We start from the raw sequence: 15,577 nt of genomic DNA on the forward strand, positions 1-15,577 counted from the left end.
TCCCCCCAGCAGTATCCATTGGGTTGGTCTGGGTGCCCCCCCTGGAGTGGCACCATCATAGCACTCAATATAGAGCCTTACCGATCTGCCACCCCCTCTGTTCTTTCTTGACAGCTACTCCGACAGTGAGGCAGGAGGGTGGGTATGGAATGGACATGAACACATCTCTAACAACAGTTATGAGGTGAGTAACCACTTTTTTCTTCTTTGAGTGCTTGTTCATGTCAATTCCAATCAGATGACTCATAAGCCCAAGTTCAGGAAGCAGGGTCAGAGTTGTCCACTGACTGGAGCACTGCTCGTCCAAAGGCTGCATCATCTCTGGCCTGCTAGGCAATCACAATGTATGAAAGTAGGTATGGAGGACCACATCACCGTTCTGCATATTTGCTGAGTTGTGACTTGTGCCAGGAACGCTGATGAAGAAGCTTGTGTCTTAGTGGAGTGCTCTGTGACTGGAGGGGCAGGCACCTCTGCCAGGTTATAGCATTCATGGATGCAAGGTGTGATCTACGAGGAAATTTGTTGGGAGGAGACTGGAACACCCATCATCCTGTCTGTCACAGCCACAAACAGGTGACTGGACATGCGGAATGGTTTCATTCTTTCAATGTAAAAGGCTAGCGCTCCAGTGAGTGAAGCCTCTGCTCCCTGCTGTTCAAGTGCGGCTAAGGATAGAAGACTGGGAGGAAGATGGCGTGGTTGATGTGAAATTGGGAAACGACCCTGGGGAGGAAAGCTGGATGTGGCCTGAACTGAACTTTGTCCTTATAGAACACAGTGTAAGGGGGCTCTGATCTTAGGGCCTGGAGCTCAGATACCCTCCTGGCTGAGGTTATCACTACCAGAAATGCCACCTTGCATGACAGGTAGAGCAGGGAATACATCGCCAGCAGTTTGAAGGGCGGACCCATAAATTTGGAAAGGACCAGATTGAAGTCCCAGCTCGGGGCCGGTTGCCAGATGTGTGGATATAGCCTGTCGAGGCCTTTCAGGAAATGGCTGATCATAAGGTTGGCAAAGATTGACTGGCCCTCTGTGCCTGGATGGAAAGCAGAGATAGTGGCCAAGTAAACCCTTACTGATGACATGGACAGTCCTGCTGCTTGAAGTGGAGAAAGTAGTTCAGTATGAGTGGTATACAGGCGAGTGTTGGGGATGAATGATGCTGCACCAACCAGATTGAGAATCTCTTCCACTTGGCAAGGAAGGTAGCCCTGGTGGAGGGTTTCCTACTGCCAAGGAGGATATGTCTAACTGGGTCCAAGCAGGAGAACTCCACGGGGTTCAGCCATAGAGGTTCCATGCCATAAGATGCAATGACTCAAGATTTGGGTGCTGGAGACGGCCATGATCCTGAGTTAAGTCCAGGAGGAGTGACAAGGTGACTGGGGCTTCCATGGACATTTCCAGAAGAGATGGGTACCAGTGTTGGCAGTACCACGCTGGAGCTATAAATATCACTGAAGCCTCTTCCCTCCGTATCTTGAGGAGCACCTTGTGAATGAGGAGGATGGGTGGGAAAGCGTAGAGAAGACGGCATCCCCATGGGAGGAGGAACACATCCGCAATGGAGCCCGGGCTGTGGTTCAGGAAGGAGCAAAACTGCTGGCACTTCCTGTTGTGTTGTGTGGCGAACAGGTCCAGCTGGGGAAAGCCCCACCATTGGAAGATGGAGTTCATGATGTCTGGGCATAGGGACCTCTCATGGCGTGAAAAGACCTGCTGAGACAGTCCACCAACTCATTCTGTACTCCCGGGAGGTATGATGCTTGCAGGTGTATTGAATGAGCTACACAACAGTCCCACAGCATGAGGGCTTCCTGGCACGGGGGGAGGAGCGTGCACTCCTCCATGTGTTGATATAGAACATGGCCATGGTGTTGTCTGTCATGACTGATACACATCTCCCTGTCAAGTGGGCTTGGAAAGTCTGGCATGCCAGGTGCACCACTCAGTTCTGACACTGATGTGGAGAGTGAGTTCCACCTGAGACCAGAGGCCTTGTGTCCTGACATTTCCCAGATGTGCTCCCCAGCCCAAGGCTGATGTGTCCGTCACTAGCGGGAGGGATGGCTGAGGACCGGTGAAGAGGACCCCTGCACACACTACCTGGGGGTCGAGCCTGGAGGAAGTTGAGGACCGGGCGAGGCAGAGTCACGACCCTGTCCAAAATACCCCAAGCCGGCCGATACACTATGGCTAGCCATGATTGGAGAGGCCAGAGTCTGAATCTGGCGTGTTGCACAACATATGTACAAGAGGCCATGTGTCCTAGAAGTTTCAGGCAATTCCTTGCTGTGGTGGTGGGAAATTGCCTAAAACTGAATGTCGTCGCCCAGGGCCAGGAAGCAAGGTATGCCCTGGCTTATGTCAAGTCCAGGACTTGATGAAAGGCCCAGGGGGAGTCCAAAAGGGCCACAGTGCCAGGGGCTGCCACTGCATGAGCCATGGTGCCAGGTAAGAGTGCCGGTCTTGTGATGACCTGGACTGTCTTCTTCTGCTCCTATGAGATCAATAGGAGTCAGACTCCGAGGTCTCTGAAAAGGAGGACCATGGAGGATTGGTACTTCAAGGCGCCGAGGGTCCGCGCCAGGGCTTGGGGACTGACAAGGCTGCTGACCCTGCTCTGGCACTGGGGAGTGGTGCACTGGGGATGGAGAATGCTGGGATATCATTGCAGGTTTTCCCCTTGACAGTGCCAGGGGAGCGACCGGTGCCGGCGACCTCTCCTGTCTAGGTGGGGAGAATGGTGCCATGAGCTGGAGCAAGTCCCAGGCTGCCTTAAATGCCTCTAGGGTCAGTGGTAGGTGTAGTTGTCGGCTTGGCCTTGGCGAGCGAGAAGGGTCTGGACTCGACCACCCTTCCATGGGGTCAGAAATCAATGTGACCATCTCTGGCAGTGGGGCCAAAGTAGTGTGTCTCGACTTAGGTCTCATAATGGCTGGCTCCTTGGGTCTAGCTGCTGGGGGGAGGGTGAATGATCCCTCTCCGGCCTTTTCTTCCTCTGCAGCACCAGCGATTGAGTCCAGTGCCTGCTTGTGGCATGCAAGCTGTGAGTGGAGCCATGATGGTGCTGAGAGTTCTTGTCTTCATCTGCAAACACTTGGAAGGTGGTAAGATGATAGGGAATAGCCAGCATGGATTTGTAAAGAACAAATTGTGTCAAACCAATCTGATAGCTTTCTTTGATAGGATAACGAGTCTTGTGGATAAGGGAGAAGCGGTGGATGTGGTATACCTAGACTTTAGTAAGGCATTTGATACGGTCTCGCACGATATCCTTATCCAATAAACTGCATATTTACAATTTAGATGGGCTACATTAGGTGGGTGCATAACTGGCTGCGATATACTGTTACTTCAGAGATAGTTATTTAATGCTCCAATCCTGCTGGAAAGGATTATAACAAGTGGGGTTCGGCAGGGGTCTGTTTTGGGACCGGCTCTGTTCCAATATCTTCATCAACGGACTTAGATGATTGGCATAGAAAGTACGCTTATTAAGTTTGCAGACGATTACCAAACTAGGGAGGGATTGAACTGCTTTGGAGGACAGGGTCAAAATTCAAAATTGATCGGACAAATGAGAAATGGTCTGAGAGTAAACCAGATGAAGTTCAATAAAGACAAATTGCAACAGTGCTTACCTAGGACGGGAACAATCAGTTTCACACATACAGAATGGGAAAGAGACTGTCTGGAAGGAATATGGCAGAAAGGATCTAGGGGTTATAGTTGACCCAAGCTAAATATGAGTTCAACAGGTGTGATACTGTTGCAAAAAAGCAAACGTAATTCTGGGCTTGGCTTAACAGTGTGTGTTGTAAACAAGACCTGAGAAGTCATTCTTCCGCTCTTACTCTGCGCGCTTCGGGCCTCAGCTGGAGTATTGTGTCCATTCCTGGGCACTGCATTTTCAAGAAAGGTTGTGGAAATTGGAGAGGGGTCCAGAGAAGAGCAACAAAATGATTCAAGGTCTTGATAACATGACCTATGAAGAGGCTGAAAGAGAATTGGGTTTATTTCGTTTGGAAAAGAGAAGTGTGAGGGGACATGATACAGTTTCCAGGTATCTAAAAGGTGTCATCAGGAGGGAGGAGAAAACTGTTTCCCTTAGCTTCTCTAATGATAGTGCAAGAAGCAACTGGGCTTAAAGTGCAGCAAGGGAGATTTAGTGTTGGACTTAGGAAAAGTTCTAACTGTAGGGGGTTGGCATGGAATAATAAGATTGTTCTAGGAGCGTTGTGGAATCTGCCATTCTGGAGATATTTAAGAGTAGTTAATAAATGTCTATCAGGATGGTCTAGACAATATTTGGTCCTTGCCACAGAGGGCAGGGGGATTGGACTCGATGGCCTCTCGAGGTCCCTTCCAGTCCTAGAGTCTATGAGTCTTTACTCAGCACCAATCCCCATGCCAATGGTGCTGGGGCCCTGCGTTCTGAGGAGGAGGTACTCAGTGCCGTGTCCGCTGACCTGGGATCAGACTGGGGCCAGACTGCTGCTTCCATTAGTAGGATCTTCAGCCACTGATCTCTATCTTTCAGTGTCCCAAGGTGAAACACCCTGTAGATCCTAGAGTGATCCTTTTGATGGCTCTCCTCCAGTCAGGAAGTGTGAGGATCGCTTCTGGACATACACTTCCCACAGACCTCACAGGCTTTGAAGCCAAGAGATCCTGGCATGCCCTAGTGCCGGGATAGCGCTGGAGGGGAAACCTCTCCAAAGGAAACTTAAGAATGAAGTAAAGTATTAACTACTTAACACTAACTACAGAACTAATGAACTATATACAGACGTCCAAATTCGCTTGTCATGACAAGAGCAAGGGGAAGTTCCAGCTAACCGTCAGTGGTGGTAAGAAGGAACTGAGGGAGTGGCAGGTCGGTAGGGCTCTATATTGAGCGCTATGATGGCACCACTCCAGGGGATGTCCAGACCAACCCAACAGATACTGCTAGGGGAAAATCTTCTGGCTGCTGTGCACACACCTGATTGGAACTGACATGAACAAGCACTCGAAAAAGATGAGGGCATTGGAGTGGGATGTGGAAGAACAGAGTTCAATTCCAGCTCTGCACCTGGCCTTGTGTGTGATCTTGGGTAACCCATTTCCGCTCTCTGTGCCCTGCTCCCCCTCCCACTTTATCTGTCTGGTCTATTAATATGGTGAGCTCATCAGAGCAGGGACTGTCCACAATGCAAACAGAATGGAGCCCCAACCCTTACTGGGCTCTAGGTGCTATTGCAATGTAAGTAAGAAATACTCATAACCTAAATACATAGGGAAGTATTTAGCAGAAAGTGGTCTGGATTTTCAGAGGTGTTAAGCACATAAAGCTTCCAGTCCTGGGTGCTGAGAATCTCTGAGAAATCAGGCAACCCTTATTTAGATGCTCAGGTAGGAATTTAAATGTCTAATGTTAAATGTCAGTGTTTGACAATGTTTTGCTTGTTTTGCCATATGTACAGAGCAAGAGAAGTTCATTCATTGTAAAGGAAATACCCATTGGAAACTGACCCTTCTATCTGTTCTCCATTTATCAGTTTCCACCACAATAGAGGTTCGTGTTAAATCTTTTCTTCTCTCCTCCTCTCCTAATGTGCCAAATAAGAACTTCATGGAAAACATCTTGCATTAAAAATCCCCCAAGACCTCAGTTACATCCCCAATAAGAGATCACATGGGGCTTTTGGTGGAGAAGCTTATGCTACGCTAGTTCATAGCTGCCAAGTGAGTTTTATGTAGTGGCTTTGTCTACTGAAATCAAATGCTATGGTGTCCATACATTAATACCTGGACACCCTCAACACATAGAAGTTAAGAGATGTCTTTAGATCATCTGGTCAGTGTAGGATTGTGGGTATTGAAATCTTCTGTTACAGTGTCAAAGGGCTGGTCCTAGAACACAACCTGAGTGACTGGACTGTTCACTGGGGATCGTGTGGAACAACTGCTCTTGTTACATAAGGATGTAGGGTGTGACTACAGGGATTAAAGATCATCCTCTGTCTTGCAACGTGGAGCTTGGGATGGGAAGCAGAACAGGGCACTGCAGATTGCTGCAGACAGTTGTGCTGATTAGTGCTCAACCCTGAGTAAATAAAAATACCTTTATTATCACTATATTCGAGCTCTCTGTGCCTTACTGAGAAGGCCACCACAGGACTCTTGGTAGGTGTCAAAGAGGAAGCAGCTCCTCCACTGCCACCATTGATGCCTTATGGCCCCTGTGTCCCCCTTCAAAGGGATGAAATGGAGGGTAGATGATCTGCATAGTCATAAAGCTACCCTTCCTGGTCCACCATCAAGCTCACCCTGAGCTGTAGTGCAGAGAGCCCTCCCATAACACAGCTAGTACACAGAGTGTAGAATGTCTGCATGTGATCCTAGCATCTTCCCAGCCCCCACTCACTAGTTCCCTGGTGCTTGGTGGACCCTGCACCTGTGGACGGTGGGGAATGGATGATGAGTGAAGAAGAGTTTATTGGAAAGATGTCTGGTTCTGATGTCATTTTGAAATGACGGAGTTGAAATTGCAAATTCTGGTTGTTAAGTTCTCCAGCCTATTCCATAAACTCTGGAATATGAATTAATTAATAGAATCATCACCACCCCCAGCAGAGAGAGCACATTAACTGCATGAACTCTCAGTACATCAGAATTAGCAGATCACAGGAAATGAGGTGGAGGATGCTGAGAAATGTAATTAGCAAATTCTAGTGAAGTCAACCAAGAAAGGGCTTTATGCACTCACGAGCATTAGGAGGTTAGCTCAGTGCCTTGGGGAACTCAGACTAGGCAGACATGGTCCCAGAGATTATGCAATGGGGACTTCCTTGGGGACTAGTAGGAAATGAGCTTTGGAGTTTGTATGTATTAACCTAATGCAGCCTTTGAATCAAATGATCTCATAACTAGTGGTGCAGCCCAGCACCCAGAGCTCTGTCATTTTGGCTGGAGTTATGGACCTGTGTGAAGGGTTTTTTCCCCTACAGAAATTCGGCACCTACTTCTAATAACCTCTTTCCAACAAGGTTTCTTTTAACCCTTGATAAAACCATGGGCTGCCAAAACACTGACCTTTGAGCTTCAGAGCCATGTGGCTGCCCTCTCTTGTTTAGTTAACCAGATGGGGATAGACTTTTAACTGAAAAGTCAACAAAACAGTATGACAGGGGCTCTGAAAACCAGACTAAACATTGCTGTCGAAATCTCTTTAGACTTTGCCCCTTTCCTTTGGGAAGTAATCAGAATCCAGACCTGAATTTGAATCTCAGGCCTAGCTCCAATTATAAATTATTCTCCTCTTCTTCCTGAAACCAGGGAGGAGCCTCCTCAGATAGAAAAGGAAAAAAAAATCTTTGGCTGACCAGGCCTCCTCAGATTGCAAGGCTTGGAGCCCAACAATCATGTCTTAAACTGCCCTTGAGTTCACCTTTAAGACTCCAAGGGCATGTAAGGCTTCTGCTGGAAAATACAATGTAGTGCTATACGAGCTAATTGGAGACTGAGGGCTTGTCCACATGCTACAACAATATGCACTAGAGAGGATTTCTCAAGCACACCAATGTGGTATGCACTAACTGGTCTGTGTAGACCCTGCCGGCACACACTAAAAGTTCAAAGTAGTGCCGTTGGAACAGTGCTAGGTTGATGCACAGGATGGAATTTTGGTGTGTACCAGACAGATATACGCGGGCCAATTATTGTGCAGCATACTTGTGCCCTGTAGAAGTCACACCCATCTAGTATGCATTGCTATGCCATGTAGACAAGCTCCAAGATTCAGAGCAGTGACTGGTGCCACCAGTTGGAAAAACAGCATTACTGTGACTGTCCATACAGGACCCACTTTATCCTGAAATCCTCTACATTTAAAGCTAAGCAATAGCTTTCCTGAATTAGGGTTATCAGAGTTGACGGCTTATCAGGCCAATGCCCTGATAGGACTGAGTCTTGATCTTAGAGGGTTTAGTTACATGCAGATATAACACCGACAGACCCTGGTTGTCAGTGGGTGGAATCAAACTTGGGGCCTCTGAAGCTTAGTGCATGAGCTAAAAGACAACTAGCACTTAGCTAAGGCTGTACAGCAGACTCATCTAACTAAGTGGTCTTGGTGCCACTAGATGGAACAGACCACCACACCCAGGTGTGTGGGTTACACGAACACTAACATTCTATACAAAGGTCTTGGAATAGGTACTCTGCATATAGGGAAATAGATGCTAAAATGCAAGAAGACTTCTTTTCTGTTTGTCATTGAAGAAGCAAAGTGGAAAGCTAAATCCTGCCTCTGCACTTGTAGAGTCAGAGGGGCCGTTGGCAGGCTTGAAATCCTGCACAACAACACTGCATGCAATTTCCAAAGAGTGGTAGGATTTGGAATACGGTCAGCCACCACCTAAGGTATGGTCCACTGAGTCTGAAGTTTTGTCACTAGATCCTTGACTATAGAAACAGGACTACCTTCTGACATCAGTGACACGTGAGTCAAGTCACCTTACAGATTTGGTGGGAGAGAAATGCACAGAGCAGGCAGGGAAAGTACAAATTAACTTCCCAATAGTTTTGCAAAACTCAAAGGGAAATGTGACACGAACACTAGCACAACAAAAGTATCAGGAAAAAATGTTACTAAATCTGGCTCTTTTAATACTGTTTAGCAGTTTTCCAGGATTTTAACTACTTAATCAGATCAGTAGAAGTATTTTCACAACTAGGAAATTTTTCTAAGATTGGCTGTGGATTAGTGATCAGAAAGGGAAACAAGACACCCTATACCTGTTTACAGAGCTAGCCATTTCAAACTTGATATCTACATTCTGATCAGTGGAAGATTTGGGTGCTCAGATACTATATTGATAGGGTTGGATAGAGAAAAATGGAGTAAATATTCATTTCTTTAATGATCATCCTTAGAATTTTTCTCCTCAAGTTGTAGAGCTAATGAAAATCTCTAAATGTTATCAGAGCTAAAACTAGCTTTTGGAGCATGACATTTTATATGTCTTTTGGCTCAACTAGCACCACTTAAACCTGCAAAATCAGTCCCCAGATCATTACAGACTTTCAGTACTGAGTAAGGATTATGATCTGCTGCTAGTTTGAGAGGAGGTGTGAAAGTGAGATTTTGAAACTAAAAATTAAGTGTAGAGCTTTCCTAGTTCATATTGTATCTTTGGTATTTGTATTACCTATTTATGATGCTAATGATGTACTGTACAACAAGAGGATCTTAATTTTATTGAAGTCATTAAAATCAGAATTACCAATGATTCGTCTGTTATTCATTAACAGCAAAACCACAATGTTTTTACGTGGTATTAGTGGTGTTGTAGCCATGTTTGTCTTGTAATATTAGGATCTGAAGAAGAGCTCTGTGCAAGCTTAAAGCCGGTCTCTCTCACCAACAGAAGTTGGTCCAATAAAAGATATTGCTTCACCCACCTTGTCTCTTTACATGGTATTATTCATTTATGCATTTTTTCTTATGGGTGCAGACACAAGCAGTTTGTGCCTTGCTTTCTTCTCCCTGTGAAAATGAAGTTAGAGGCTGAGTTTTTCAAAGGAGATTAAGGATGTTAAGCACTCAACTTCCATTGAAAGTCAGTAGCATTTGGACACCGAACTCCCTTAAGCCTGTTTGAAGATCCAGAGAAAAATGATTAATGGGACCGTGCTGAGTGGATGAATTATATGAGAAACTACTCTGTTCTAGAGAGACACTCTAGACCTGAATCTGTGGCTATGTCTACACCGCAATCACAGGTGTGACTGTGGCACATATAGCTATAGCCAGACATAGCCACAGCTTCACTGCTATCATTATTCAAGCTAGCTACATCCAAGCTAGCTCTGGTATGTCTACATGTGCTGCAGTCACATCTCTGATTGCAGCATAAATATACCTACAGTGCTGATGTAATCCACCAGTCAGTCTATTACCTTGTGTTCAATCCACAGAGGATATGGATCTGTTATAGCTCTCAGCTAACGAGACAGGTTTCCAATAAATATTTAGTTTTTTCAAATTTGTGTCTTACATCTATTCTAACATGTTCATGCTTTAATTTTAATCTGAAACTCACAGGTATCACATGTCTTGAAAAATCCACTATTAGGCTTATGCAGATAAACAGTGTTAGAACTGGGGAAGAACTAGCTGATATCAGGATTAGAATCTAGACTTTCTGCTCAACAGTACTCAAAGCAGAACTACTGCTCATGGGTTGCTATTTGAATACAATGGTATATTGCAGGGTTTGTCTGTCAACATTTTGAATGAAAGAAAATAGTCATCCATCTGACTCACTTTGAGGAATGATAGTAAAGTGTCATCCAGCGGACATTTGGTATAGCTGCAACATGACTAATAATCTCTGTGAGCTAAGATCAAGTGTGAGTAGTCTTTTTGCTTATCCAAGGCCATGATCAAGTGTTTTGATGTTTTTGGTCTTCTGGTCTCAAGATGAAAACCTTGTCTGTGTCTCTGGGACTTTGAAGTAAAAACATTAAGTTATATCTGTTCACTATCTGGGTAAGCTTGGAGAATCTGCTTCAAGCCATTGTGTTTAGCACCTGTGACCAAGATGTTCTTAAATAAGTGTCTTAAGTTAGGCTCTTAATCCATATTTAGACACCCAAATAAAATGTCTGATTTTCAAAAGAATCAAGCACCACTGAAGTCATGGCAACTGCTGGGTGCTCACCACTTTTGAAAGTAGGGACACTTAATTTGATTTTAGTCACTCATTTTTTAAAATCTTGGTATTTAACTTTAAGGATCAGTGGCCTAGTACAATACCAACCAAAGTTAATTGGAGTCATTCCATTGTCTTCAGCTGACATTGGATAAGTCTCCAAATTCTGCCCCCAGTTGCATTTGTACATTAAAAAAAAGAGGCACTTCAGGCCAAGTTTGTCCCCATATTTATAAAACCTAAGATCAATATGAAAGTTTCCATTATTTAAAAAAATACAAAGTAGCCAGTTTTTAAATAATTATAATACCTAGCTCTCATAGTGCTTTTCATCAACAGATCTCAGAGCGCTTTACAAAGGAGGTCAATATTATTATCCCCATGTTAAAGAAATCTCTCACCTTTTAATAATCAAAGGCTTTTTTTAAACACACTTTTATGACAAATATTTGGCCAAAGTTCTGTTCTCAGCAGTGTCCCTTTAAAGCAGCTTGCAATTACCTATAACTTTGGACATTATTTTTGGTGCTCCGTGTTGAAAGAACAAGATGGTGGGATTGCAATGATGGCACAGCGCAGACCACGTTAGGAGATGATCAACCAGGGATAGAATAGATCCACTGAATCCATCCAATAAGTGTTGTTTTGCTTTTTCCTTTATTTAATTTCTGCTTCATATTTTCTTTCAAGTGAAAGAGGAACTTCTTTCATAAATTCAGAAGATCTGAGACTGCTCCTATGGAGGCAAAAACATGGGAATTCTGCTCCATGGAGCATTTTGAGTGCTGAGCAGTGCTTTGTTATATGCTAGATATCTATTTAGAGATATCTAGATGGTGGATATAGATGTGTATATATGGTATCTATGATGATATAGTTCCAGTAATTAGATTTTATGAAACTTTATAGTCTAAATTTAAAGATTATTAATTTATAGTGGGGAGCAAAGATAGAAGCTTAGACACCAAGCAGCTGACACAACTTAGAAATATTTAAAGAATATCCTGACTTTCAAAAGACCTGTCTGGGTATAAAATAAAAAAGTGTTTGTTGTGGCTTATTCAGCACTAAATCAGGTCTTTTGTTATGGCTTAGGGCCTAATTGTTAGATATACTGAGTACCTGGAATTCCTCGTTGAGTCCATAGGAGTTGCAGGTGGTCAGAAGTTTGCAGTATCAGACCCTTTGTGTAATAGGTTTGCAGGGCTGAATGACTTGTGACAAAGCTCCACCCTTATCTCAGTGGTTGCCACACTTCCAGGCAGATTATGTTAGCCTCAGAGGCTCACTATGACCCTCCATGTAGGATTTCTCTCTAGAGGCAGGGGTCACATCCTACTGAGCCATTTTCATCATAAGCCAGCAAGGGAGGTGGGAGGAATCAACCCTCTCTCACACAGTCTCTGTTTTTTCACTCTCTGTAATTAATTATGGGGGTAGGAGGGAAGGACTCCACAGGCCCACCCTCTACTCCAGGCTCCAGCCCCTAATAGGAGCAGCTATTGGTAGCTGATCTTTTGAAACAGGATAAGTACAATTCCCTGGGCCACTTCTCCACAGCAGCCCTTACTTACTCAATATCTACTTTACCCTTACCTCAGGGTCTCCTTCCTTGTGCCTGATAGGGTTTGTACTGCCCAGTATCTCCAGCATCACAACTTCCTCTTGCTGTTCCTTACACATACATCTCCCTGACTAACTGGGAGGCTTGTAACTAGTTCCAGCCAGCCCTGATTGGCTTCAGGTGTCCCAATCAACCTAGCTATCTCCCACTGCTTCTGGAATGATCTTAATTGATCTTAGGTGTCTTGATTAACCTGGAGCAACTGCCATTTGGTTACGATAGTAACAGGGATTTGTTTAGCCTGTTCTTCACTACTTTCCTGTAGCCATCTGGCCTTTGTAATGAAAATAGCACCTACATGTTAACGTGTATCACGTAACTGCTCCAGACTCATCAAGAATAAGGCAAACAAATTGTAATTAGCCTACAACTGAACTTTCTGTTGTTATTTCTATAGTGCCCTAGGTGTGCATGCAAGTGCCATCAATTCCTGGAGACAGTGTGACAGCAGAGTTGGCAGAACGAGTGGGCAAGAGGTGATTGGGCAAGTGTCATGAACAGATAGCAAAGGGTTAATGTCTCTTTCACCTGGAAAGGGTTAACAAACAACACCTGACCAGAGGACCAATCAGGAAACAAGATACTTTCAACTCTCAAGGGAGGGAAGCCTTTGTCTGTGGTTTTTGGGTTTGGCTTTGTTCTCTCTGGGTCCTGGACAGGACTAGAGGTGAAACCAGGTTTCTGCAATCTCCCTGCTACAGTCTCTTATCTATTCAGAATAGTGAGTAAGTAAAGGCGGTTATAGTCTTTTTAATTGTTTGCTGTATTTGCAACTGTGTATATGGCTGGTAATATTTTAAAATTGTATTTTTTCTGGATAAGGCTGTTTATCCATTTGTTATAAGCTAACAGACCCTGTAAAATTTCATCTTGATTACAGAGACAATTTTATGTTTTCCTTCTTTTATTAAAGTTTTCCTTTTTTTTTAGAATCTAATTGATCTTTTGGTTATCTTGTATAAGACACCAGGGAATTTGTGGGAGAAAGGAAAGATACAGTAATCTTCCAGGGTAACCCAGGGAGGGGAAGCCTGGGAGGAGGTAAAGAGGGGGGAAGGGAAGTGAGTTATTTCCCTTTGTTGTGAGACTCAAGGAATCTGAGTCTTGGGGTCCCCAGGGAAGGTTTTGGGGAGACTGGAGCTAATCAGGGGCTCCACCCAAAGTCCTGATTGGTGGCAGCACTACAGGATCTAAGCTGGTAATTAAGCTTAGAGGCGTTCATGCTAGTATCTCATTTTCTGGACTCTAAGGTTCAGATTTGGGAAAGAATACTATGACAGCAAGCTCTTGGGTAGTTTTGTTTACTGTATATTGGGTCTGAATCTCCTCTCATTTACATGTGTATAACTCAGGAAGTACTCCACTGCAGTCACTGGAGTTATACTGGTACAAGAAAGGTGGTAGGGGGGAAAGCTCAGTGGTGGGCTGTGACCTTTGATACAGAGCTGGGTGTGACCCTGGAGGCAAAGCTATGTGTGTATTTATGTGTGTGAGTGGGTATTAGTGGTTGGTCTGGTCCTGGGCAACTTTAGCATGGATGCCTGGGTTCATCTGCACTCACAGAAATCATAAAACCAAGGGTGCACAAACAAACAAACATACACTTCACTCAGCCTAGATGGGAGAGCCTGAGGTGGGGGGTCATGGTGTGTGGGAGAGCAGGCCTGCCCCACACTCACCTGGTGGTAGTGGTTCCTATTCTGTGCAGCTGAGCCCAACTCCCCAGTCCAGGCATTGCACCAGTTTGCAACACCACTCACTCAGATTTGGCCTGACCAGGTCAAACATGATCAGTGTTTTGACCGACCCTATGTGACAGGTCACAACGTCTGGAGCAGGGAGTTGGACCCCACCCCTGTGGGGAGCCACCGCTGCTATAGACTATCAGAAGACCTGCCGTTTTCTATTCCTGGCTTTGGGATCATGAGCAAGTCTCTTCACTGCTGGGTGCCTCCGTTTCCCCAACTGTCAAATAGAGCTAATCAAGGTTTTGTTTGTTCTCCCCATTTTACAGGGTGGGAAACTGAGACACAGTTGGGACCTGTCTACACTACAGGTCTGTAGTGCATTTGCAAGCTGCTGACCCCCACATGTGTTGTCCATAGGCTCTGAACAACAGCTCCTAAAGGTGTGTTTCTACTGTGCTTATTCCCTATGCAGCAGGAGGGTTGGACAGCCCTTTCTCATTGTGCTGTGGGGAGCAGGTCCTGGGTACTAAGGGTCCGAAGAAGCTCTCAAGGACTAATTTTTTAAAATAATGTTTATCAATGAATTGGGAGAAAAGATAAAAATCACTGCTGATAAGATTGGCAGGTGACAAAATACTGGCAGAGTGGTAATTAGTGATGAGGAGAGGGCAGTGATACAGAGCGATCTGGCTCATTCAGTAAGCTGGACCCATTCAAAGAAAACCAGTTTGACCAGAGGCAAATGCAAAGTCCTATACCTAGCAACAAGGCATGCCAGCCACACCTCCAGAATGGGGAAATGTATCCAGGAAAGCAGCGATTCTGAAAAGAATTTAGGGGCCATAGTGGAGAAGCCACTCAACATGAGCTCCCAGTGTGATGCTGTGGTGAACAGGGCTAAAGCCATCCTTAGACATAGGAGCAGAGCCATGAGTAGGATAGGGAGGTGACACAGCATCAGTGAGACTGCTATTGGAATATGGCATCCGGTTTTGGTGTCCTCATTTGAAAAAGATGTTGAGAAATTGGAGCTGGGGCAGCAAAGAGCAACTAAATGTTCTGAGGGCTGGAGAAAAATACCTATTAGTGAGCTATTGAAAGAGCTCAAGCTGTTTAGCTTATCAAAAGAAGATTGAAAGGTGACCTCTTTGAAGTGTTGAAGTGCCTTAATGGAGAGAAAATTTTGGGTATTAAAGGGCTTTTTAATCTAGCAGAGAAAGGCATAACAAGACCTAATGGCTGGAATGTGAAAAGAGACACAGTCATATTAGAAATAAGGCACAAATATTCAACAGTGAGGATGATTCACCACTAGAACAAGCTATCAAGGAAAGTGGTGGATTCTGCATCTCTTGAGGTCATTTAATGAAGACTAGATGCCTTTCTGGAATGAGTTTGCCCCAAAAAGTAGCTATTGTGGTATACAGGAGGCCTGTGATATGCAGAGGGTCAGCTTAGATTCTCTAATGGTCTCTTCTGACCATAAAGTCTATTGATTTCTGAAAAACTGAGTGTAGCATTGGGAGCAGCCTCTGATATTTTACTGCCTAGCTGGC

At 44.8% G+C, this 15,577-nt stretch overlaps 1 protein-coding gene across 2 annotated transcripts in view; it reads left to right on the forward strand.

Moving 5' to 3' along the window:
- LPGAT1 (lysophosphatidylglycerol acyltransferase 1) overlaps positions 1–14,421 on the forward strand; it is a 234,646-nt gene extending 220,225 nt beyond the window's left edge. For both annotated transcript variants that reach the window (XM_075064343.1, XM_075064345.1), the window contains one exon: positions 14,348–14,421. In XM_075064343.1, the coding sequence (XP_074920444.1) occupies positions 14,348–14,397 (50 nt within the window). In that variant the 3' untranslated portion in view covers positions 14,398–14,421. The remainder of the gene's footprint in view (positions 1–14,347) is intronic.
- The last annotated feature ends 1,156 nt before the right edge of the window (positions 14,422–15,577 follow it).

Source organism: Chelonoidis abingdonii, chromosome 3, assembly GCF_003597395.2.
Source record: "Chelonoidis abingdonii isolate Lonesome George chromosome 3, CheloAbing_2.0, whole genome shotgun sequence".
Classification (NCBI taxonomy): Eukaryota; Metazoa; Chordata; order Testudines; family Testudinidae; genus Chelonoidis; species Chelonoidis abingdonii.